This window comes from Artemia sp. Qi Xiang Cuo, chromosome 11 (genome assembly GCF_049724085.1).
Source record: "Artemia sp. Qi Xiang Cuo chromosome 11, ASM4972408v1, whole genome shotgun sequence".
Classification (NCBI taxonomy): domain Eukaryota; kingdom Metazoa; phylum Arthropoda; class Branchiopoda; order Anostraca; family Artemiidae; genus Artemia; species Artemia sp. Qi Xiang Cuo.
The window spans coordinates 45775192-45802033 of NC_142804.1; the positions used below are offsets into that span (position 1 = coordinate 45775192).

Here is a 26842-nt window from a genome sequence, read left to right on the forward strand (position 1 = left end):
TTTTTTTCTTTGGCTTGGTGTGCCTCAAGCCCCTTTCGAAGAAGGATTACCCCTTAAATATCGTCGCTGCCATGCCTAAGCGTCTTATCTAGCACTTTCAGAGATTTGAGGTAATTACCAAAATCCGTCTGCTAAGCTGTCCGAAAAATAGCAGAACAAGCACCATCAAAGGACCAAAGTGCAACTGAACATACTCTGTTCATACAGATTGATAATCTGTATTTGGCAATTACGTGAAAAATTTGAAAATGCCAAATAAGACCTTTGGGTTGAGACAATATAAAACAGCCACGTTTGGCTGTCGTTTAGATAGACATTAATTTCTAGGCACTATCACTTTAGAAGGTCGTATTTGACATTTTCAAATTTGTGAGATAATTGCCAAACACAGATCATCAATGGAAGAATAAGCAGGGAATAGTATATTCAGTAACAGCGGGAGCTCTGACTCTTATCCTCCACCTCAGATCTAATGGCTCATACAGGTCAGCCTTCCGTATCTCACAATTTTTACCTTACCTTAGACCTTAAATCCACCTGTGCCGCCAGAGGCACCCAGGTTATCCCTGCGACTTCGCCAATCTTTTCTGAATTGGATAGCTGCGTATTTGTCTTCCCAATCGGGTTGAAGAGAAGCATTGATACTGAGCAGATCAGACTGGTATGTTCGTCACAAAGTGTTCCGAGGTTTTCCCTGTCTTCGACTTCCGTTTGGATGTCAATGTGCTTTTGCAATCTGAGTGTCCTGCATTCAAAGAACATGGCCCAAGTATCTCCACCTCCGAGCTCTAATGATGTCAGTCACCAGAGGCTGGTAGGCAAGTTTGTGGACTTTTTCATTTGCGATTCTGTCTGACCAATGAATATTTAAAATTTTCCGAAGACAATTGTTCTCGAATGCAAGGATACTCTTTTCCTGTTGTTGGTTCAAACTCCAGGTTTCGGCTGCGTAAAGGCGGATCGGGATGACCTTGCTGTTGAAAAGCGTAACTTAAGCTTGGTTGAGTAATTTTTCGACTTCCATATACGTTTGAGCCTATTGAAGGCGGCGTTCACCTGACCTGTTCTGATCACAATTTCTTTGGATGTTGACCCCATATTCTCCTCTATGCTTCCAAAGTACCTGAATTCCACGACCTGTTCAATTCCCTCATTTCCATATCTGATATGAAGTAGCCAATCAGTAGTCGCCACTGTTTTGGTTTGGCTCGAATTTATTCTTAGGCCAAGCTGGGTTACTTTTTCACTGACGGACTGGAGATTCCCTATTTTGACATACCACGGCAAAGATGAAGGCTTGGATGTGTTCTAAATAGCCTTTCTTTAGGATAAATTCACTCTTGCTTACTTTGAACATCTTACTATTGAAGTATAAAAAAAAGAGAAAAATTGAACTATTTCTCCCAGATAGCTAAATGACACATTGTTTGCAATTTGGAAAGACGAGAAGTGGATCGCAAGTGTTTTGCAGATTCCAAATATCATATTAATCACTTTGAAAAACAATTAATTCACTAGAAGCCCAGAAAGATTATTCCAAACTCCTTTAAAATCATTGGCGGATTTCAGCACAGTTAGGAGATCGTGAGTCATCTTCTAAGTGGAGAGTCAGTAAGCTATTCCTCTGTAAGTTACGAATGGGTGTCTAGACAATATTTACTGACATGTGGGAGCTCGATCATCAGTAAAACTTCACTCTCCAGGGTAAAAAAAGAATACTAATTAACAATTATTTAGTCGTGTAGAATGCAAAATGCAGTCAAGCACAATTGTGCAGTCGTGCAGTTATTTTTGTCTATGAAATATCAAGGCAATTAACCTTGTTATAACAGTGGGCTTTATCTTTACAATTATTAGCTTTTTAATAGTTAATCTCCCGTCTAAACCGATAATAGTCAAATTCAACCGCGTTGCTGATTTTGATTTTAATTTATGAATAATTTTTTTTGTGAATTTAGGTAATTGCACAGCTGTCTAAAACCAAAAATAATTTCACGTAATATGTTGAATATAATCTGTTCCAATTTTCGACTGCCATGTAATTGGTGACTCCAAATTACTTTTTTTCTAGATAATCTAGAATTTTACTGGATAATATAGCAGTCAAATCAGTAGGGCTGATAACTTACAATATAACTAAGTACTTAATTTTCTTTTTCCATTGAGAGCTTCGTCACAAGTTTTGAGTGCCAAATATCTAGTCTTCTCGAATATATAAATTCCCAGAATTTAGGTATTTGGGGTAAACTATCTACCCGAATCCTGCTTCTAAAATAAATATTTTGAGTCCAACGGTAAATAGTCTTTGGTGTGATTTTGGTAGTATTCACTATATTTATCGAAGCCCAAGAAGACTAAGCGAAGCTAACAGTCAATCAAGTACATTAACCCTGAAGCATTGAACCTTTGAAGATCAAATTGTCATCTTAGATTATAAAGGACTCATTTTACCCAGCAACTAATTGACCCTCATTGATTTTGTGGAGTTACGCGAGAGCAAACAGTCAAGGTATCTTTTTTATTGAAACTTACTAGAAGTTCTTGATATGTACTCTAATCAGAGCCGTTCCTAGTATTAGTGGGGAGGGGGGGAGGAGAGAGGACGTGCCTCGGGCTCAGAAATTTTAAGGGGCGCAAATTTTCAAATAAACAACCTAATGGTTATTATCGTTTTGTAATTTTTGAAATTTATTTTTATTAAAATAAAACAAAAAATATTAAATCAAAATAACTGGAACTAATAAATGGAGCAGTTAATAAATGAAAGCAATTAATAAAAATAAATTAATAAATAAAGTAGTTAATTAGTTAATAAACTGAAAATAATTTTGTTAATAAGGGAAAATTTTGTAAAAATTTGGCCTGAACATTTTTGTGAGACAGGGGGGAGGGGTGAATAATCAAGATTTTGCCCCGGGCACAAAAGAGACCAGAACCGCCATTAGGCAACCAGGTCAGCTGCCACCAGCACCGCAGCTTGGGGGCACTGCGGCTGTGGGATTGCCTTGTTTGATCAAATTTTTCACTTTGATCTGGCTTTTTTCGCTTATATTTGAGTCAGAAGGAGACGCTGTAATTAAGTTTTGCCCCAAGCAACACCAGCCCTAGGAACGCCTCTGACTCTCATGTTATGCTCTACTCACCAATTATTTCTTCTTCAGTAGCTGGTTTAAGCGTATCTTCAAGTTCTTTCCAACTTTTATCGCCTGCCAGAGCCTGCACTCGTCGGTGAAATTCCTTAGCATTTTCTCTGATCATTGCTTCCAGAAGCCTAACAAAACAACATACTCCTACAGTAGAAACTGCCTGATGCATCATCTCAAAAAACTTCATCTCAAAAATTTTTGAACGGGTTTTTTGGTCAAACCATGCCATTTCACTATCAAGATAAATTGTTAATTTTGGGTCAGTAATCCTGACTATCTCTCGAACGAGGCGACCAATTGCAGTTGCAGATTGATTATCTGTCGGGGTTAATTGCGGGATAGGAATAGTCCGTGACTGATACTTGCTCTGCCAATGAAGCACATGAACTCTCTGAAAAGCATTCATCTCCTGTTCTAGCATAAAGCACAAAATCCTTGTTGATTCTTCGTTGATAATACGAAGACCATGAAAGCTGACAAAATCCTGAAATTTTTGTGTGTGTTAATACAGCACCAGAAATTTACCGGAAGTTTATTCCATGCAAACATGCATGGGAATTTTGTCGTGAAAGATAGGGGATCTACGCAAAAAAAAATTATTAAAAATTTATTCTACTGCACTTATAGCTTTTCTGAAAAATTATATTAAAACCTGTATTCTCAAACAAATTACCGGGCCCATATTTTTTTTTTTTTTTTTTTTTTTTTTTTTGTGTATTTGATAATATAGCACCAGAAATTTAACAAAAGTTTACAGTATGCATATATACATGCAAACTTAACTTTATGGTGAAAGATAAATACTTTCAAATGTACTAAATACTAAAAATATTAAGAGCAAAAATACTAAAAAAAAATTGCTAAGCTTCTAGATTTTCTGGTGAATAGTATTTAAACATGAAAAAAAAAAAAAAAAAAAATCACGAATGGCAAGAGATTCTCATGTTCTAGCGCCCATGTGTATGGTAAATTGAAGTTCTTATCGTAAATTCGGATTATTGTATTAGACATTATTAGAAGCATCATTGCCGTCCAAATAAAAAACACGCAAAACATACTCCCAAGTATCGCGCAACAACTGTTAGTTAGTAATACTGCTCATATTCGTACTCCACGGGTCTAGGGTTAAACTCTGAACATCTCTTTATAGAGAAAAGCTGTGTTTTAGGCTGCCCACGCAGAGAGAATTGTAAGTTAATTTATTAAATGTTGTTTTGTGAGGTGGGATCCTAAACTTTAATGTGTCTGTGTTTTTCCTTTTTTTTTTCGCAAGAGGAGATATAGGATTTTATTTAATAGCAGAAGGACAAATGTGCCTAGGGTCTTGAGTCCTATCATTATGAAATTATGAAGGAAAAATACGCCCGTGTCCGAAGAGCAAACTGTTATCCTTGGTGTCTTTGAAACTCTAAGGCAGACACGATACCCCTATTGGATGAGGGGCTTTTCTTTTATGGTATCCATTGCTGTGGTTCAAGCCATGGACGCCCATATGGGGGGGCAGGGGGGGGGCTCTTGCCCCCCCCCTGGCTGAATGATGCTGCCTTATTTTTATATTTTTGTTCTGGGATTTCTATTATATAGCATTAAAAGTAGCAATTAGACGAAGTTTGCCCCCCCCTGGAATTCAGCTTTTGGGCGCCCATGGTTCAAGCAGTGATGAAATAAGTCCTTCAAACCTTTAACGTCGAATAAATCATTTGCAAAGTATCAAGAAATAAGTACCCGGGCAGAGATATACTTAAACAATACTTGAATTTCAAGCATATGATTTGCAATTGTTTCGTTAGAAGGCATATAAAAAGTCAGGCAGTTGGAACGCCTACTGCGACGTATTTGAGCTATATCAAGAACTAATCCCACCTCAAATTGTAAGTCTTTTGTCGTGGTTTAAATTTCTTTTGTAAGCATTAATGCAATGGATAAAAAGTAATCCCTTTTCCAGAAAAACTCTAGTTTACGAACAAAACTCATTCAAAATCTCAGTCTATTAAAACATAATAAACAGAACTTTATACCAATCCTAGGTCATTCTTTTTATTATCAAACCATGCCTAACTCTCTATGTACAATATTGAATGATCAATAAGTATGTAAAATGAGCCAAAGAGGAACACAAAATACATAAAAAAAAGACAATATTTTGCTGCAAGGACGGTTCTAGTGTGTACCTGTGTCCTTTTTTTAATGAATTGAAAAAAATATCTTGGTTTCTGGCATAATTAGGGTATGGTCAATGACGCAAATCTTAATTGGGTAATAGTAAGACATTAGTCTGGGATTAGAAGTTCAGACCAAATTTTTGTTCTGTGGGATGGGACTCTCAGTTATTTTTGCGTAGTTAAAGTTTCAATGTGCATGAATTTCATTGTGCAAGGTTTCACCGATATGCGTTTCTCGTTTTGTGGATGGTGCTGGCTCCAGTTTTGCGCAGTAACTGCAGAATTAACCCAAGTCAATAAACATTGCGAACGCTTGCGAATATCCTACAACAGATGAACTGTAAATTGATAAAAGCTGACCCACGCTATTTCTCAACACATGTGCTTGTCTGGGAAAGTAAAAGCAGGCGTTCCTCCAAAAAACATGTTTATTCTTTGTACAAGTAAACAATTAGCTATAATTCTTTTCATATTTATAGTTCATTCCGTGGCTTTAATTTTAACTTCATATCTCTTACTTAAAGTCTGTTACTTAAATATTAAAATTGATATTAAAATTTAATTTGAAATTTGACTAAAGATGAATATTATCGACGTTCCACTGGTTAGACAAAAAAAGCTACTTCTATACCAGAGTATAGCTTATAGAAGTGAAAACTGGTTTCAGTGTCTAAAAAAAAATACAAACGCCATTTAGTGTTTGGCGCTTCTTGGAACTTTTTTCAAACTTCGTAATTGCGTTTTTTTTTTATCTGTACCTGAATATATTCAAAAGAGCTTTTAAATCCATGAATGATATCAACCATGTCTCTCATTTTTTCATTCACTTCAGTTGACTTGTGTTTGGGTCCAAATACAAAGACTTTATGCAAGTTAATTGTCAGTTGACGAACAAGCTCTCTTCTGATTCCATCTTCCAGCAGTTCCCGAGGATCAACGTTGATCACGCCAATTAAAGTAGATTTCATGGCTAAAACACCAGAAGACAGCTGTGAAACATGGTGTGTAAGCTGCGCAATCTGAAACAAAAAGTTGTAATGAAAATCAAAAGTGTGCCATCTCTTACTAAAATTACCTCATTAAAAAACCTCTCATCCTGTAAAGCCTCATAAAATATCAACCTCTTCAGAATGCAGACCTCCCCATGCAGTTTAGTAACAGTATTTTTATAAATAAACAACAGATGTAATAAGAGGTATAATGAACAATAGATTTCGGCACAGATTCATTGCTCGACATGTCGTATATTTTCAATTGTTCCTGATCAAGTTTAATCAAAGCATTGCATTAATAGAAAAAAAAACATGAATAAAATAAGATACAAATAAAGTATATTGAAAAAAATCAAATAAGGTAAAAAAAATTAATATAAGAAGGTGTGAATGTAGAGAGAATTCGCCTCTAATTTTGATTTTAGTGCACCAGTCATCTGGTAGAATCAATGACCAAAACTTTTCAGTGTTTAAACATGGATCAAGTTTTAAAAAATGAAATGAAAGTCAAGGGCAAGATCAAGACTTAAAAAGAACAGAAATTATCCTGTGAGGCAGTCCCACCTTCTCCCTCAGCACTCCATCCTTTACGCCAAAGTTTGAGTAGTATTTCAATGATAATATTTTATAAAATATAATACGAACTTTCTTGTGTTCTAATAACTATACTAATTACTAATAATCAAATACATAATTAAAAAAACCATAAAAAGCTGATTCTTTGACTGAATGATATCAATAGTTAGACAACAAATCTAGCCAGCAGGTAATTACCAGTGCTTCATTTATTAAAACCCTTACAAAAGATTGGAAATGAAAATGTTTTATTTAAGGCAATTACGAATAAATAAATCTCTACTTTCTCAATGTATTGTAACCAAAAATACTTCTTATCGGCTTTCCCCTGTGTTAGAGCATTCATGCTTGAAGAATTGGAGAGAAAGTCAAGCTTTAGCCTTAGGAATAGCGGGAGAGGAGTAGTGATGAGGTGACAACCTTCCTTATATACAGGTTAAAATACGGTCGTTTCAAATTTTAATGTTGCTTTTTACTTTATATAACTGCTAATAACAGCTCATTTCAGCAAAAATGCACCTTAGGCCAATGTGTTTTTACTTGAATTTGAGAAAAACTTTTTAATTTAATTTCCGATCCTTTGTAGTAGCATATTCAGGTATATCCAAAATGCGTGTGAGGTACCTCCATTTAACCCTCCCCTGTTACAGCGGAGGGCTATGGCAGCTTCTGGAGCAGAAAGGCTAATCCCCGAAGCAATAATTTTTGTTAGTTTTAAATTTCAACTTCGTTTTTTTCCTTCCGTAAGAATTACACTGTTTTTTTTTCTTAGTTAATTGTAGTCAAGAAGCGCCCTCATAAATGAATGAGTGAATTTACTTTTTACAACAAAGTAAATGCAGAGTACAATATAAAAAAGGAGAAAAATTAACATAACAAGAAACAAAGAAAATAGAAAATTACCATGAAAAAAAGCACAATGGGCAGGGAACTTCACATATAACTAAAAAGGGTCTGAAGTGGGTCGCATGGACCCAAATAGCTTTGCGTCTTACGTACTAGGTTAGACGCGAGTTCAGCTAGCTGTGCTGGGGTATCTGGAAGCAGAAACTAGCCAACAGTGTTCCTATTGCGTTGTGACTGACGCAGGAACATTAGGTACTTACGATACCTAAAGTAACCTATCCTCAGTAGTTCCTCGTTCTTTTTCCGCAAGATATGGTGAACACCACTCCCTCAGTGGGGAGCAGCAACTGGAATATAGCCACGCCAGGCCTCTTCTATTAAACCCTGCACGATTCGGAACAATCTTACCATACAAACTTCATAGGTGTTGGAGTGCCATACTAACGAGGAGGTAGAATAGAAGAATGGTCTTTAAAATGTGTCTTCGGTATCCAATTAGGTCGTGAAATTTTTAGAAATCAATTTATTTCGTTTATTTTTATTTAATTATTTTATTATTATTTCTTTTTTTGTCATTTTTTTGGGGGGTGGGGGGAGGGGGGGCTAAGGATGGCTGGTAGTAATTGTGTATGTAGGGTTTTGTAAAGGGTGATGTCTGCCCATACAAGTTTAATAGACTTCAGGTTTTGTTGTTAATGTGTTTTATTTTTTTTAATAAAACCCTTTTTTCTCTCTAACGATAATAGAGAATATAGCAGTTAAAAACAAACCAAAGCTAAGGCCAAGCAAATTAAACTGTTCAACACATGGCGTGGACGTTGTTTCCGTTACTAATGGGGAGCAGGAGGACATAGCATTGAAAAATAGAAAATCGCACCTTTACATATTTATGGAAAGAAAACGGTCTGGCAGTACCTGCTGCAAAATTTCGAAGTTAGCCAAAAGCTGCTCCTTAGTGCGGCTGACAAGAACCACATCATCGGCATAAGCAATGAAACTTGTAAGTGTCTTTGGAAAATAAAGATAACTGGAGAAGACGCAGACAACTGGCAAAACACATTTGAAAATGTAGGATGATAAGACACTACCCTGGCGAATGTCTTTTAGAACCTCAATGTCCTCACAAACCTCATTTGACCATTTAGGTCAAATTAAGCACTGTTAAGCATTGTAGGTCAAATTAAGTTACCAAAAACTAAGCACTTAAGTGATAGACCAATTTACTCCCTTCCGGAAGAGACGAAATATAGCTTGCGAATAAACTACGTTGTCGAAAGCGCTGGAGATGTCTACCACACAAAGATATAAAGGATACTTGTCTTTGACCGCATGTTCCATCAACTTCGTCAGAATATAATGGGCTTGATTGCAACCCATATCTTTATGGTAGCCCAGTTGGTAAGAGGTGAAATCACACTTATGAGCAATATCCGGAAGAAGAATATACTTAAAAATCTTACTGAAAAAAATAAAAGTTGTAATAAGCCTTAAACTGACGCAAACCTTCGGGTCTTTACCTCTTTTGGGTTACAAGGCCATCAGGGAAACTATCAGGCACAAATGATTGCAAGAGGACATTTGGAAAAATAACTGAATATGTGTAACAAGTAACAAGCAATCATACTTAAAAAAAAAAAAAAAAAAAAAAAAAAAAAAAGGCCAGTTTTCTTTACACTTCTCAGAGCTTGTGTAATCTGGCTCATAAAAAACAAAAAAAAACCAAAAAAAAAAAAAAAAAAAAAAAAAAAAAAAGCAATTTGTGACATTACTCTTGGTGCCTCATGACCCATTTTTTCGAGCAAAAAAATCATGGATCTGCTTGTACGTAGACAACAAATGCTTGTAATGTAACACGAGATTAGAAATCTTGAGACTTAAAGAAACACCGGGAATACACTACGCACTATTGATAACTTTTCATCTTGTCCGTTGGAGCATCATGGCCGTTAAGATGAGCTCGGCGTAGCAATGATTTATATTCACGCTTGGTTTTCTGATTCATAACATGTACTTGTCCTGTCTTCAGTCTATCACATTTAACCCACATGCGTAGCCAGAAACCTTTTTAGTTTCAGGACACAGGTTCCATTAGGGTTTTCAAGTTCCAACCCGTATTTTTCCGTAGGAACAGTGGTGCTCACTGAAAATCTTTGACAACGCACTACGTCGTTGTAATCACCGTTCAAGAATGTTCAGGCAAAGGACAGAGGTTTGCAGCAGCTGATATGGGACCTTGGTACCCAAAAGTGGGGCTGATAGAGCAGTCAAATATAATTCAGGGTTTACATATTTCCAATTCAGTTTACTGTACTACTTCCGGTAGGTGTGAACGGAAATGAACTGTACAAAACAGGGAGTAGATACTGTGAACAAAATAGGAAGACAGTGATCCTCAATTTTATGATCAGGGACGCGGACACTGGAAGGGAAGGAAGAAGAAGATGCAATTACGTGGTCTAGATTTGAACTGCTAGAGCCCATATTATGATTGTAAGTATAAGGTAAGACCTTATCGGGTATGAAGTATCCATTAGGTAGAACATCGAGCATAATATCAATCAGATTGCAAGATCAAACTCACGTTAAAATCACCTGCAATTGTCCATTTTTAGCAACAACAAAAAATATCAGTCTTAATGTGCACACTATTCTCATGGCCAGGAAGCGTATCGAGACGGGGATTTCTAGAAATGGGGTCTTTCAGATCGGTTGGAGGATTTTTCAGCACTATCGCACGGACTGCTATAGCTCGAGGTGCAATATAGCCGCGGGTGCCCAATTGCGCGACGTTTAGCTTACCAAAGAGGGCTTTCAGTTCATAAAAACAGGAGGTCACATAAGATGCTAGCAAGCACAGGGTCATAGAAGGTATAACGAGTACTTCCATAGGGCATTTGGTCAAAACAGGAGTAAACTAAATTCTGACCGTCACTGAATGACAAGGCTAATGTCATATCCCTTATTATGTTTGCCACGGAAGTTCGCCAGGGGGGGGGGGGGCTCCTCGGGGAGAACGACTTGCAGGGAAGTTTTAGTGCGTCTCACAGACTCTGAAAATTTAAAAAAACTGCGGCATACTGCTTGATTTAATAATTTGGAACGCCCTTGCTGGGATTTCACCGAAGAAGTTTAAAACCGGACAATAAACTAGTTGATTCGTTGCATCTGCATCCGCCATTTTCTGAAAGAATACAGAATGAAAATTTTATTTAAGAGAATGTTGGTGAATAATTCAAGGGAAGCGTCAGTTCCTGCTCACCTATTCCCTGTAATTTAATGGAGATAGCTCTGGCGGGTACACAGACGCTTCCAACAAGTCTTGTACTGGTCTGTTGTTCCCCTCTTGTGCTTGATTTTTCACACTCGATCCCGACAGACAACGCTCAATCTAACAGCAACTACTGCAGCATCTTAAGAAAAGGAGCTATGGGTGGCGAATACTTTAGTAGTAGATGTCACTGGCAGGCATTGAAATTGGCTAAATACAAATTGCACTAAAATTAGAAATTGAAAACATTCTGATTTAGCTAAGAAACTAAATCCAAGAGGAATGCCTGAAACTGTAACAGAGTCTACCCGATGCTGCTTAAAAATGGGGCCTTTTTATAACCCACCGCAACTTATTTCAGGAAGTTTAAAATATGTAAGGGTTATCGATATTATTCGGTTTCACAACATAGATATCTATGAAATTCTGAAATTTTGGCCCAAAATCAATTAATTAAAATGTGTGTAATAAAATTAATAAAATTTCTAATTAATATTAAAAATCAAGGGTTTAAAATTAATACTTACTGAAAATTTGTAAAACAGATAATGAATAGCTGGTTCAAACTTGAATGACATTAAAAAAACAATCAATTCTATAGTGCGTGGAGCATGGAGACGGTGCCCTTCCACTTCGTCTCCCACCTACAGTAAGTACTCTGAGGCCCAACTAAAAAATTATGGGATTCAAAGTCAGTTTTTTTGTGTTTCGACCCTCATCCTTAGGATAAATTCTCTGAGTCTCCTACCTATGGGTTAGAGTTGTGCACCAGGCTAAATATATGTTTTAAAACTTTCTTATCATTAAAACATTAATAGCTACTGAATAAAAAACACATTTCATTTAAAAAAACATTCTTTTTCATTAATTATTGGTAAAATGCCTATTAGAAACAAATACACAAAAATGTATATAGGAACAAAGGAAACGAATCCAAAAGAGGGAATGAACAGAGGAAAAGGATAGCCAATAAATTTAAAAGAGTCGAATTTTTTACTCGGTATCAATTTTCACTCAACTGGGTAGGAAACTCAATTGGGTCTTCGTCAACTGAGTTTAGCTGTTTAGCTGTCAACCCAGATTTACTGAGTTCAAGGCTTTCAATTATCTGTGAAAATGCTATACCTGAGAAGTTTTCAAATGAAGATAGTTGCAATAGTAATTAACCAAAAGTAGGAAAAAAAAATGTGTTTTTTAACATTTGATCCCTTTTAAATTCTAAACCGTATTAAAGTCTTTATAAATATTTCTTTTTTCGAGGAATACACAGGTTAGCAGCAAAAAAAATTTAAAGGAAAAAATAAGTGCTTCCCTAGGACCAAGTTTCCCTCAGAAAATGCACACCCACAAAAGAAGAAAATTTGAATAAAACTACTAAGCTCTCTAATAACAAAATTGTCTATATGTATCGTTTGATTTCGAGGTGTCGTATCTTTATTTAGTATAGAACTATGAGAGCATTCCTCTTATATGAAATGGTGAAAATCTAGGGAGTTTGGGATCATCAAACACAAATCAACGGTTTTACAGTATTTTTTTTAGAAGATAAATTATTTGTTATGAAATGAAAGTAAAATTACTTATTAAAATTGATATTTAAAGTTATTTATAAGTGAAATTAAAAGTTATCCTGATGGTCTTGAAACGGGCCATGTTCCCATTCAGAGTTGTAATTTAAAATTCATTAAGTTACCCTTTTCATGACAATTGTCACCCTTTTTAATGGTTAAAAAAGGGTACCCTTTTTAATGACACTTATTGTTAATTTTATATAAATTTACTTAACTTACCAATCTAACCAGCTAACCAAATTATTACAACTTTGGGTCAATTTCTTAATCCTTTCAACTGTTTCAACTTAATCCTTTCAACAACTTTCAACTTTCTTTCAACAACAACTTAAACAACTTTCAACTTAATCCTTTGAACAAAATATTTTTAATAGATGCCAAAGATCATGGGCTTGAAAATAATCTTCCCTTAAATCTTTCATCAAGCTGAGCAAAATCCCTGTGATGTTCACGGTCAATTCTCGTTGGTAGCTCCTTCAAGTCTGTTTGAAGTTTTATAATTTCTTCAAGTAGAAAATATCATCGTCTCAGGAATGACATACAAAACCTTCATTACAAGTCCTTCAAGCTCTTGGGAATAAAGAGTCGAAACAGACACCATATCTTCACTTTGTGCTTGGTTTATTCTGCAAAATATAAAGTTTAAAATACTCCCTTCAATTCAGAAGTACCGTTTTAACCAATTATTCATGAAACATAAGGGCTTGCTGAATGTATGGTTAAGAATTTAAATTGTAAAATAAAAGCCTTTGCACTTTAAAAGTACAATTACAAATAAACCTGTACATTTACAATAAAATAAAAATACACGTCTAATCGAGGAAATAATAAAATATTTGAACTTACAATAGTTCTTTGCCACGATTATTTGATATGTGCCTTAAATTTCCGGTCAAATGTGGAGAAACTAAAATCGAAAAGTTTATATTATAGTGTACAAAAACTTGCGTTTTATTTATTTATGTCAGAAAAATCCCCTTACCAATTATACGAAAAAAATACAAACAAAAGATTGAAATTGAAGTTAATTCACTTGGCTCTCCTTGACTCACGCGGAATTGAAACTGTAAACCCTTAATCCAAAGACACGGCCTTATCCACTGCATTACCACAAAATATTAAGTATTTTGATTTGTCTAAGAATTCTTTCGTATACTTTGGATAAAAAACATATGGATGGAAAATTCAAAACCCAAAAAATTAATCTTTCGATATAATACAACAATCAGACGACCAATGGGTAAAGTGCACTGATTTTCAATCAGCATTTTTTCAAAATATAAATCGAGGCCTATGGTTAAGCCAAGGATGGCTAAAGAGCAGTGATGAAATTACAATGCTAGCGGTTATCATAATATAACATACTACAGTAGATTAAAAGTGCAACCTTTAGCTTCTTTTAGCTGAGGCGTAAATGGTATTTTGAAATACGCTGACCAAGGTTATACGCGAGTATTTGGAATAAAAATATAATTTTATTTTGTTAGGTCTCATTTAATAAGACAACTATGGTGTATATAATAGGCAGCGAAAAAGGGACAGTAAAGAGTGAAGTGGGCTCTATGTGTTATTTTGCTTCTCCGAACCACACCGTATGGAGGCAGTTGTGATGACTTTGAAAGGGACTCATTCAACTGAAAATTGGAAGTGCTAATCCCATTCTTTAGATGCTAAAGTTAAGTGTTGGAGGGCAACCAACCTCCCTTGTCAAGCCTCTTTTACCAGCTCTCCCCTAAATACACCAGATTTTTTTAAGATAACCATTTTGTTCAAAATGGGTGTAAAATCCAATAACTCCGATATCTCCGGGGATGGCATGCCTCCATAAGCCTTGGGGTAATGGCTGAAAGTTGTTTAAGTTATCCATTAGTTACATGTAGGTTTTGTTTTTTTGAATAGAGGCACGTTTGATCCTGGGCCTCGAAAAAGGCTATTTCTATTAAGGGGAAACTGTTAGAGATTGTGAAACTGAGTTTGAACAAAATCAAAGCACATTACATACATGCAGGTTGTCAAAAGGGCGAATAAGCTATATCCCAGGAACAACTCGGGGCATTAAATTGAAACTTTCAGGCTTACTGCTGCTACTACTACTATTATTATTATTACTGCTACTACTACAAGTATTATTCAATAATAGTAGTAGCCCAAAAATGAGTTACTACAACTACTACTTACATTATTACTATTGCTTCTGGGCCTACTTCAATAGATCTCATTGATAAAAGTGCGTTGCGAAACAAATTTGTTGAAGTTTCAAAAATGAGCTGAAAATGTCCCAAAAAAGATGCCAAATCGAAGTGAGGACTGTACCGTTGGAATCACCATAGCCGAAAACCCCGCTTAGGTTTACTACAGTTGTAGTAACCCTACAGTTGTATTACATTTGTATTACTCATATTGAGCAGTTAAAATAGTCTAAAAACTAAATAACAGAAACTCAAGGGTCGATACAACCCCCTAGAGCACGGGGGCAGGTGTTGTAAGTATGACAGGAGCATATAAATGTTTTAATAGAAGGGTTTTAAAAATAGTTTCAAAGATCAGATAAGCAGTCCTTCCCCCACTGAGAAAAACTTATTAATGACATTTTATTCCAAAACTTATGGGAGCTCACCTCTGGCCCTCCATGGCCCAACCCTCCCCCTCCAATAAAAAATATAAACAATATTTTATTCCAAAATTTATGGGAGCTGACCCCTGGCCCTCTATGACCCGACGTCCGCTTAAAAAAAATTATTAACGGTATTTTATTCCTTACGGGAGCTAACCCCTGGTCATCCATGACCCGCCCCCCCACCCCCCAAAAAAAAAAACGATATTTTATTCCAAAACTTATGGGAGCTGACCCCTGGCACTCCGTCGCCACACCCCCAAAATTATTAATGATATTTTACTCCAAAACTTATGGGAGCTGACCTCTGGCCCTCCACGGCTCAAACCATGGGCCGATTTTGGTATATTGGTAGAACATACCAAATTCACTATTTTTTCATTATTTTATTTGTAGTAATTTCTATGTGGCTGCTCAGTTGTGCATATAAGAGAGGGGGATTTTTCCAAGGGAATTATCAGACGGAGTTTTCCGGGGGGATTAGCACGGGGAATTTTTCACGGGTGGGGGATTTAACGTTGGGGGTATTTTACAGTAAGAAGAGTTGGGGTACTGCCTCTTTCCTGTACTGTAAGAGTCTAAAACCTACTGCGTCATTGGTGCTTTACTGAAAACTAATTATATTACAAATATTTTCTTTTGTACTTATTACAACATTTAAAATAAAAATATCTCGTTGCTCAAATCGCGGAATTAAAATTTGAGGAACTAATCAATGACATTGATAAAAGACTGATATTTGAAATGGTGACAGCATATGTGTATACGGTTGAATTTCAAATACACGGATAGCCACACATTAATTTGGTATTGATCATGACTCCTTATGATCAAATACGTGACTCTGTTGAAATTGATGATCTTGTATCGGCTGAAATTCCAAATATCGAGGATCTTATACTATGAGAATTAGACTTAAAGTGGATGATTCATTATCCATGTGCGAAGTTAAATCCAAATGCAAGTTGTGTGATCAATAAAAATGAAAAATTGCAGTGTCACTTCCGTTTTCCAATGCAATACAGTTACAGTTCTAGCAGATGATGAAAAACTACAGTATCGGCATCGCTATGATCCTAAATTAGACGAAATGAACAAAGATGAATTTTCACATAACCGTGCTGTTTATCGAAGAGACTCCAATAGTCACTGAGTTACTGGCGATAATTACCATGTCACCCCATATAATTCTTATATGCTAAAAAAATTCAATGTCACATCAATGTCAAATATGTTGGCAGTATAGGTCCTGTAAAGTATTTATATAAATGCATCTACAAAAGGCATGATTGTGCTTCAATAAAAATTTTCGAATACCAACGATGTTTGGTTTACAATGAAGCAGACATCTATGTGGAAGGACGCTGCATTACACCAACTGAAGCGTGCTGGCAACTATTTAGTAACGATACAAAAAAAGTCATGTCGGTCAACTTTTAAATATTCAAATACCAGGATAATACCGAATGCAAGATATCAGCCAAGCCCAAGATGATTTAATAGATATAGGACAACAAGGCTCAATTTTATAAGCATATTTTCGACACAAGGCGTTGAAACGTATGAAAAACCAGGAATTTCTGTATTATTGGGAAATGTCCAAATACTTTAAATGGAAAGAAAAAAACGAGCACATGGAAATCATGAATCTGTCGATTTGTGTCATTGGTTGAATTTACAATGTAAATTTTGTAGCTCATCCAGGAGCTTCTATTTGCAAGTACTTCTCTATTATGTGAAGAATGCAACAAGTTTTGAACATTTCAAAACTGTTAATCGCATTCTTTATTCCACATACAAACAAGTATGTCTAATTAACGGCCTTGAATTCGACTATAAACTGTGGTTTGATGTCCTAGAAGAATCGAGACTGTCCAAAATGCCTTTTGTAATACTAATATTCTACACATAGATTCTTATTTTCCGGAATTCTGCAGATCCAAAAGATCTTTAAGATTCAAAAATCAACTGGCAGAGGACTTTATTCGGCAAACGCGACGAATTAATATTTCTGAAGATATTGTAATAAAGCGTGCTTATCGTATTACTGCATCCAAGGTAAATACGACAGCAGTGGACGGTAGAAATTTTAGCTTTTGGGTGGAGCAATATGGAGTAGACAACATTGAGACCTACAAAAATGACCGAAACTTAGAATTTCTAAAACCTAGTGAGTCAGTTGCCATTCGAGATAGTATGTATTGACATCTACAAGGAAAAGAGCTTGAAATTGTAGATAATATTTTGCAGGGAGTCAACAATCCTAATTATGTTGGGAAAAATGTTTTTTCACAGATAGACTAGGCGGTACCGGTAAAACATTTCTTTATAACACCTTGTATCAGATTCTGTGTAGAAAAAACCGCAAAGTAAAATGTATGACTTATGGCTTGTATATGGCTTATACAGGAAAATAATTGACTGTATTACCATTTGGACTAACAACACACTTGACACACTTGGCTTGAAAGTTCCGCTTTCAGACTCATATTCTATTTCTAGCCTAAGACCTGGTTCAAACAAAACTTTAGAATTAGCTCAAGTTGACGTTTTTTTAATTAACGAAGCACCGATATTACCCAAGTGTGGCTCACAAAATATTGATCAGTTGCTGCGGTCAATTGCGAATCCAAACTTGCCATTTGGTGGGAAAATTCTGGTTTCTGGAGGTAATTTACGACAGGTTTTACCAGTTGAACTCCAAAGCAACAGCAGTGAAACACTAAATTGTTAATAAAAAAGGTCTTCCCTGGAAGTATTTCAAATATTTTCCTTAGAAAAAAATATTCAGTTCGATCTTGAACGAAAGCATTTGCAAAGTATATTCTGGGCCTGGGATATGGAAAGATTTTCAAAAATGACCTAAAATGAAATTAAATCATCGGAAGATATAATTTAAAGTATCAATTTAATTGAGGAAGTGAACAAAATATGGATCAGTTGCTGCAGCCCATTACGAATCGAAACTTGTCATTTGTCGGGAGAAATTTGGTTTCTGGAGGTGATTTACGACAGTTTTTACCAGCTGAACTCCAACTTAACTGCGACAAAACACTATATTATTAACAAAAAAAAGTCATCTCTTGAAATATTTTAAAAATTTGTCCTGGGAAAAAATATGCTGGTCGATCCGGAACAAGTAGCATTTGCAAGGAAGATTCTGGACCTGGGAAATAGAAATATTCCCAAAAATGACTTAAATGAAATCAAATTTTCGGAAGATACAATTTCAAGTGTTTAATTTAATTGAAGAATTGAAAAAAGTATGGATCAATTCTTGCAGTCCATTACAAATCGAGACTTTCCATTTGTTGGGAAAATTCTGGTTTCTGGAGGTAATTTACGACAGGTCAATCCTGAATAGGAAGCATTCGCAAAGTACATCCTGGACCTGGAAATGGAAATACTCCCAAAAATGACTTAATGAAATCGAATTACCGGAAGATATAATTAAAAGTGCTAATTTAATTGAGAAAGTACTTGAAGAATGTCTGGCAAATCAAAATTATGATTTAATGAAGGAACGCGTTATTTTGTCTTTGCGCAGCAAAGAAGTAAGTAAAATAAACACGAAAATTGTCAATCGCCTACAAGAACAAAAATTTTATAAAAGCTATGATTTATAACTTCACAATCATTGACAATAAATACAGTAAATGTGATTATAGATTATTCCTCGAAATCGGTTACAGAGTTTTTTTTTTCTTAACATAAATTGACATGTCTGGCAACAAGAACGGTCTGAGTAGGTGACAATTTCAAGGGAGAATTCGTATTTTTCCCCGGGTGGCTGCATCCAAGGCCGGACCAACGCATTTTTTTCGGAGGGGGGGGGGGGGGTTACACAAAAATGACCAAAAAAAAAAAATACAAAATTTTTTTATATCAATTTCTGTTACCCTTTCACCAGCCCGCCAATCATTAAGGGGCGGGAGGTTCAAACCCCCTACCCCCCCCCCTGGATACGGCCTTGGCTGCATAGAACCTATGCTGATGCCATGATGTCAAGAAGAAGTTCACATTGTCTGCGGTTAGAAGGAAAGCGACAAAGAGAAATAGTATATACAAGCATGCCGCGTAGCTGTGCAAATCCATCGACAAAATCATATTTTGCAACCTGAAAGAATCTCTGATAACACCATACCAGGTGAGCGATTGCCCTTTAAGAATACTTTACATAAAATGAGATTTTGAAATGCCATTCTGAATTGTATTTTTATTGAGTTACCCTGTCCCGTTGCTTTGGAAGGGTCTTTCCTATTTTATTTTTTGTCTTTGTTTCCAGGTTTTGTTTTTATTCTATCTTCTGGATTTTTTTATTTGTATTTTCTATTATTTGCATCGAAGATGGTCAAGCGGAAACTTGACCGAAATGTTTGTATACCCCTCTTCGTTTTTGTACTTGCTGTTATTATCCTCGTTTCTATCTTCTTTACAATTCTTTTGTCTTGTCATGATTAGCCAGTGTGGTCTCAGAAATTATTTATTAACATTTCTGACCTTAAAAATGGTCTAAATAGGTCGCAATTTTAAGGGAGAATCCGCATCCCAGGGTGGTTGTATCGAACCTATGGCGATGTCATGACATCAAAAAGAAGTTCACATTGTCCGCGGCTGAAAGACAAGCAACAATGATAAACAACATGCACAAGCCGGCCGGGTAGCCGTCCTGGGGTCCAGCCCGTGACACCACGAAGAGGCTCAAATTGTCTGCGGTTAGAAGACAAGCTACAATAAGAATCAATATTTACAAGCCTGCCGCGTAGCCGTGTCGGGCCCGGTCTCAAAATTGGCTACATAGTATTTTTTTTTCTTAAAACTGGCATACTGAAATTTTTGGTCAGAAACAATAGAAATAGGTTACAACTTTAAGGTTTTTTAATTTTTCCAGGGTGGTTATATTGAACCTCTGGTGACGCCATAGCATCAAGAAGAGGCTGCTGTTAGAAGAAAAGCGATAATGAGAGTCAGTATAATACAAGCCTGCCGCGAAATAAATCGCCCACATATATCAGTGTGTTAGTTTCATTTGCAGTAAAGTGTAAATTATTATATATGTATGTATATATATACTTTACTAAATATGACTCGTTTTCTTTCTTTCTTTACTTGGATGTAATAAAAAAAAGTGGACAGTGTCCAATTTCCTCTTGTCTTTTTTTGCAGTCTTGAATAACAAAATAACAGTCGCATTACAAAATACAAATTAGAGGGTCACAATGACAGAACGGTAGCCTTAACTAGCTGATTTGTTTCTTATGATAACTCATTACTTTGCTAGACAAAACCCTATGAAACCATATGAAGAACATTCAATTTCAATTTATTCGAATAACTGCTCCGTCCCCAAAAACAGAGTACAGTTGTGTTCTTACCTAAGCAATGGCTGTTCCATTGCACTGGAGAGCTTAAGAAACGTAGCCCTCAATCGAGATACAGTATTCGGGTCTTTCTTGGCCAAAGTCTGCATTTTTGGTACAAAATGGTTGATATGGTCTCCCCAAGCATATGAGAAATCTGATATTAGCTGAAGAGTAACAACTTGATTATCACTGATGTTGATAATTCGGATCATTTGTTTGACAGTTGTCCCTATGTCTATCATGTACTGACGGATATGCGGATGGGATTCAACTTGATTTAACTCTAAAAAAGAAAAGAAATCTAAATTCAGTAGAGATTCTTTAGCTCCTTCAGTAGGTCTAATTTAAACTGATAACATCAGACAAGACATAGAGACACTATATACATATTGAGCCAAAAGCAGATTTATGGATCTCGATTTAAACACTCGGACTCTCTCTCTCTCTCTCTCTCTCTCTCTCTCCCTCTCTCTCTATCTCTTTCCTCTCTCTCTCTCTCTCTCTTTCTCTATCTCTCTCTCATGGTTCTGAAGCGTGGGCACTTTAAAAACCGGAAGAAAGAATGCTGGATGTTTTCCAGAGAAAAACTGATGACAGATGTCAAATAAGGTTCTGTAGAATGGGCGCTTCAAAAAGCGAACGAAGATTTGCTAGATGTTTTTAAGAGAAAATGCCGAAAGATTGTATGGGTACCCGGCTGACTGACCGTATTTAAAGCAGTAGCTTTACGAAAAATGTGGCTCAATCCCGCTTTCTAAGACTGTAATGAGAGAAAGGATGAGAAGGCTAAGACACGTTCTGCGGATGAAGGATTGCCAAAGATTGTCCTTGTCGGCAAACTGTCTAGGGCCAAATGAAAAGCGATTCGTCCCCGAATATGATGGAAAGATGTCGTAAAGACAGACTTAAGGGAAATGGGAACTATTTGGGAGGATGTAAAGAGGGAAGCTGCGTACAGACTAGGATGGAGGAGTGTGTTGTAGCTGTGTTGTCCTCCATGGCTTAGTGTTGCAGTGAGCTGCTAGTAGTAGTAGTAGCTACTACAACTGATCCTCCAAATAACTCACCGCAGTACCAAGCCACCCGAGGCCAATACAGCTGCGTACGCCCTCTTCTATCCCAATCTATTCCAAACCTCCCTCTTTACACCCTCCCAGGAAGTTTCCGTTTCCCTTAAATCTTTTTTATGACTTCCTCTCACCCCAACCGTGGACAACCTGTTTCCTATTTATCCTTAGACGGTTGGCCGAAAAGGAAAATCTTCGGCAATCTGTTATCCGTAGAATGTGTTCTAGCCATATCAACCTTTCTGTCATTATAGCCCTAGAAAGCAGGATTGAGCTACACTTTTCGTAGAGCCTACTGTTTAAAATACAGTCAGTCAGCCGGGTACCCAGAACAATCCTTAGGCAATTTCTCTGGAAAACACCTAGCAAATCTTCATCCGCATTTCGGAGCACCCATGCTTCAGGAACTTAGTTGACCACTGTCATTGCTGTAGCTTCCAATTTTCTAATCTTGGTTTGTAGACTTAAATCCCTATTCTTCCAAATTTGTTTTAACTGTGAAAAACCACATTGAGCATTGGCTATTTTACTTTTAACATCTTCACTAATCCCACCGACTTTATTAATAATACTACCAACGTAAGCGAAGCTGTCCACCTGATCAATCTTTTCGTCACCCACAGTCACCTTTTCATCTTCATTTATTCCTAGCCTTAGTGACTTAGTCTTCTGAACATTAATTTTCAAATCTATTCTAGCACCCAGAACTCGCAAAACCTCCAAAAGTTCATTGATTTTGCTCACACTTTCATCTAGGATGCTTAAGTCATTTGCATAATCTAAGTCCAGGAAAGTTTTTTCTCCCCATTTGATTCGTGTTCTCCCATTGCTTTTCCTGTGCTCCTTAAGACAAAGTCTATCAAAATAATCCATATAAAGGGGGATAGAACACAACCCTGCTTAATCCCTGATTTAATACAAAACTAGCTGCTAATATCATTTCCTACCTTAACCGCAGCAGTGTTATTCTCGAATATAGCACTAATCACTTTAATGTATTTGTCTGGTAAACCATATAAGGATAAAACCTTTACTGAAGCTCTTCTATCAACAGAATCGAAAGATTGCTCGTAATCTATAAAACTGAGGACCAAAGGTGTTTGATAACTCAGGCAGTTCTTAATTATTAACTTAAGAGCGAAAATTCAGTCAAAACACTCTCTACCCTTTCTAAAATAGCAATGTTCTTCTCTTATAACTTTGTCTACAGCATCTCTCTGTCAAAAAAGTATCATATTACTCAGTAATTTGCTACCTTCAGAGACCAGGCTAATGCCTCGATAATTACCACACTCATTCTTAAGAGCCACCTTTTACATATCATATCACCTTTCACTTTTCTTTACATACCACCTTTCTTATACAGTGGTTTAATTAGGGTTTTCCTAAAATCACTAGGTACTTTCCCCTTTTTCAAAAATCATATTCATAATATTCAGTAAGCTATTTCTAACCTCAGAGCCACCGTATTTAAGAAACTCATTTACCACACAATCAGCACATGGGGCCATATTATTTTGTAATCCTTTTAGTGCTGTCGCTAAGTCTTCCTCACAAAACAAATCTTCCTTCATATCCAAAGTATCACAACTTTTTCATTTTCCTCTATGTCTTGTTGTGCGACTCTATCTTGGTTTAGCACATTCTTGAAATGTTCTTCCTATCTCTCTTTAACTCCTTCTTTACCACTAATTGGGGCCCCGTTCCTATCTTTAACTGAGTCAAGTCCGAATTGACTACTCCCTCTCAGTTTGCCAGTACAATATTTTACTATTTAGCCGCCTAGCTGCATCTTACGGATCCTCGGCAATTTTATCCATGGCCTCCACTTCACACCTCCTTAGTTCATATTCTAATGCTTTTTCCACTTTCTTTACATTCCCCTTGTGTTCATATGATCTATTACTCGGATAATTCTTGTACAAGCTCCTTCTCCTCTCTATTAAATATAAAAATTGTTCACTAATATTCTTAGCTGCGTTGCAACTTCACAAATTGTTTCCAAAAATCATTCCATCCATCTTCTACTTTGTGAAATTTTAAACTCTCCAGTTTAGCATTCAACTGTTCCTGGAAAATTTATATCAAATTCTCATCCAGGAGCTTGATCCTGCCAGTCTTCAGTTTACAATAACATAATCAATAAGGTTTGCTTTCTTACCATCACAAGAATACTACGTTAACTTATGGGCCATTTTATGACCAAACACTGTATTGGTTATAACTAGATTGTTATACCTATACAATTTCAGCAGTCTGTAGCCATTACTGTTTTCTTTTCTGATAAAAAATTTACCTAGGCTAGGATACTATCTATCCTAATTACTACCGATCTGGGCGTTACAATCTCCTAATAAAAACACCATATTTCTACCTGGCACCCAGTCTATTTGCTCCCGTAACCGTAAGTAAACATCCTCTGAGTCACAAGTATTTCAGTCACTCAGTTCCACGGGGACATATACTACTGTAACTGATACCCTGAACTTTTTAGTAATAAAATGAGCGATAAGTGTTCTATTATTAATACCTTCCCAGCCTATACAAGACTTAGCAGCTTCCTTATTCATTATGAGCCCTACTCCCTGTCTAGGCATCCCATCCTTCCTGCCTGAGTGAATAAATTCTATATTATTGAATTTAATGCTTCCTACTTCCCTGGGATATGAATTTCTGATATCTGATTCCGAATAAGTGCAGTTCAAATCATCTGAAATCGTCAGTCAAAATGTCAATACGATATTTATTTTTTAGCGTCGTAGCATTCCAAGTTTTATATTCTTTAAATCATTGAAATTATTTTGGCCTCGGGAAAAGCAAGAGTCACGGATACCATTGCGGGACGGGGACCAACACATTTTCTCAAGTATACACCGAAGCCCTTAAGCCGGCTTAGAACCGGACAGCAAGAAGTCCCTGGGACCTTATACTTGATTTTATTTTCATTCTCTTCATTTAATATTTCTATCATTATTTTCTTTGAATTCTTTTGTTTTATTTATTTAGTTGTTATGGGGTATAAATATCAGGAATTTTTTTACGGGTGTGTAACCTTCAAAAACTTGAACTGTGGCAGTTGATGTATTTGTTTGTTTATTTTAAATAAAGCCTTTGTTATTTCTATTATTAATTTTGTATCACAATGGATTCAAACATTTTTAGGGTTTTTCGGTTCACTTACTTACTTGAATGAGATTCAAGTTCACGCAATCTCCCTTAATATACTGATTTATGGTTTGGCCAAACGAATTTTTTTGCTGAACGTCCATGCATTATGAGAAAAAAAAAAAAAACAGGCTTGCCATTCACAGACGTTAGCTTTAGAAAACACTGGAAGAAAACGCCCTGTCTACCCAGCTCTACAGCAGAAAATAACTATTACACTGACGATTACACATATGATCCGTTCAACAGTAATAGGTTTACCTTGTACTTCTTCAAAGGCTCTAATAACTTGGGTCAACTTTCGGCTTGTTCCAGAGACATTTTCAAAACTAATTTCTTTCAGATATTTTGAAACTTTAATAAACCATGCTGCCAGATTTTCATTCTTCTCCAGCTTCGTAAAAGGCTTCTTCCCTGAATATACCTCAGACAGCTCTTCTAAGGAAGATATACATTCTTTTTGTAATCTTTCCAGCTCCACCGTTTTATTTTCAAGTAACTGTCCCAAAGTCTCTTTAATTTGAAGCTCTAATTCTGCCGTGTTTAGAATTAGTTCTAATATATTTTCACTGGTGATTTGGTTGGCTACAATAAGGTCTCTTAATTTTTGGACATTTTTGGAACTTTCTCCTATTTTTCCTTCAGAAAGAACATTTAAAAAAACCCGGGAAGTGTTACATTACTATCTTGGAGTAGGCGCAATAGCCTGTTTGACTTTTCCAGCAAGTTTTCGGTTGAGTACATTCTTTCGTTTAAGGCCACTCGCGTTTGCAAAATCAATTTCTAAAAAATATGTATAAAAAAAAATATGTAGCAAAATTTTCGAAGAAAGAGTTAAATCAATTCAAAAAAATTATTTTACATATACATGTATTCAAGATTCGAAATAATGAACTGAAGACACTCCAGATTCTAAATTTTATCTAGAATCTGGACTACGTTAATCATCACTACGTTAATTAGACTACGTTAATTCACTACGTTACTACGTTAATTAGACACTATTTGCCAAGAAAATAGCACTAAGATCAAAGCTAAATATAGATACACGACTTGAGTCTTTTTATAGAATTAGTGTCTCATAGAATTTTATCCTTAAAGCCTTTTACTCTGAAATTGGTTTCAAAGGAATAGGAAACAAACATAAATAGGTGAATAAAAGAAAATATAGTTGAAAGAACAATCCTAGAAACCTTTGACTTTGGTGGAGGCAGACCAAAGTATACCCCTCCACCCCTCCCCACTTCCAATATACTCGTAACTAATTAATAGGCTTAGAACTAACTATTTCTCATTAATCAGTTCCACCCCCACATTTCTTCATTATTTTTCATTACTGAGTGGTTTCTCTTATTGTCTTTCATTACAGCTTCTCTAACCTTAAACTCTTTTTGACCGCGGTTTTTGCTTTAAATCATTCGTTCTCTTTCGTCATTTTTCTTCTTTATTATTATTCTCCTTTTTTTAAAGACTTTAAAAGATGTTATTTCAAAATTGTAGGCATTCTCTGAGCTTTCGCCGATTCGGGTAGGATAAGTAAGAAATCAAGGATATTGTACCTGACTGTTTTTGGGTAGACAGATATCTAATTTATTCTACAAGCACATTTTTGGCCAACTGCGTTAATTCGATTTGGTTGAGTTTGAGGTAAACTCCTAAGTAGTATGCTTGCTCTATTTGGGACCTTCGAGCTTCCAAAATACATTTATAAAGTGAGTAGCACTAAAATTTAATGCATAGATAATTTATTATTCTTTCAGAGATTGTTTCTCTTCCTTTATTATAATTTCTTTTCAGTACAAAAACAAACAAAAGACATATACTTTAGACGAAAATAAAGTATATAATTTACTTTTATAATGGTTCGGCTGATTTTACACTAAGGTTACCCTGTTCATATTGTTGTTTTGTTTTTTTTTCAAAACGGGAAAAGCCTGTTAGATCTTTAATTCGTAGGATGTGGCAAAGCTTTTCCGGCATTTTGCCAATATTTATTTACCTCTATAGACTAAATATTTTCAAGCAATATTTCTTAATTCTGTAATTTGTTGAGTTAGATAATGTTTACCTTC

At 36.0% G+C, this 26842-nt stretch overlaps 1 protein-coding gene across 1 annotated transcript in view; it reads right to left on the reverse strand.

Moving 5' to 3' along the window:
* Nucleotides 1–26842, reverse strand: part of LOC148947029 (WASH complex subunit 5-like) — a 67204-nt gene that overhangs the window by 2915 nt on the left and 37447 nt on the right. The window contains 6 exon segments of the mRNA XM_089096495.1: nucleotides 3144–3630; nucleotides 6067–6329; nucleotides 12972–13080; nucleotides 13082–13187; nucleotides 20551–20821; nucleotides 25032–25440. Of these exon segments, the coding sequence (XP_088952621.1) occupies nucleotides 3144–3630; nucleotides 6067–6329; nucleotides 12972–13080; nucleotides 13082–13187; nucleotides 20551–20821; nucleotides 25032–25440 (1645 nt within the window).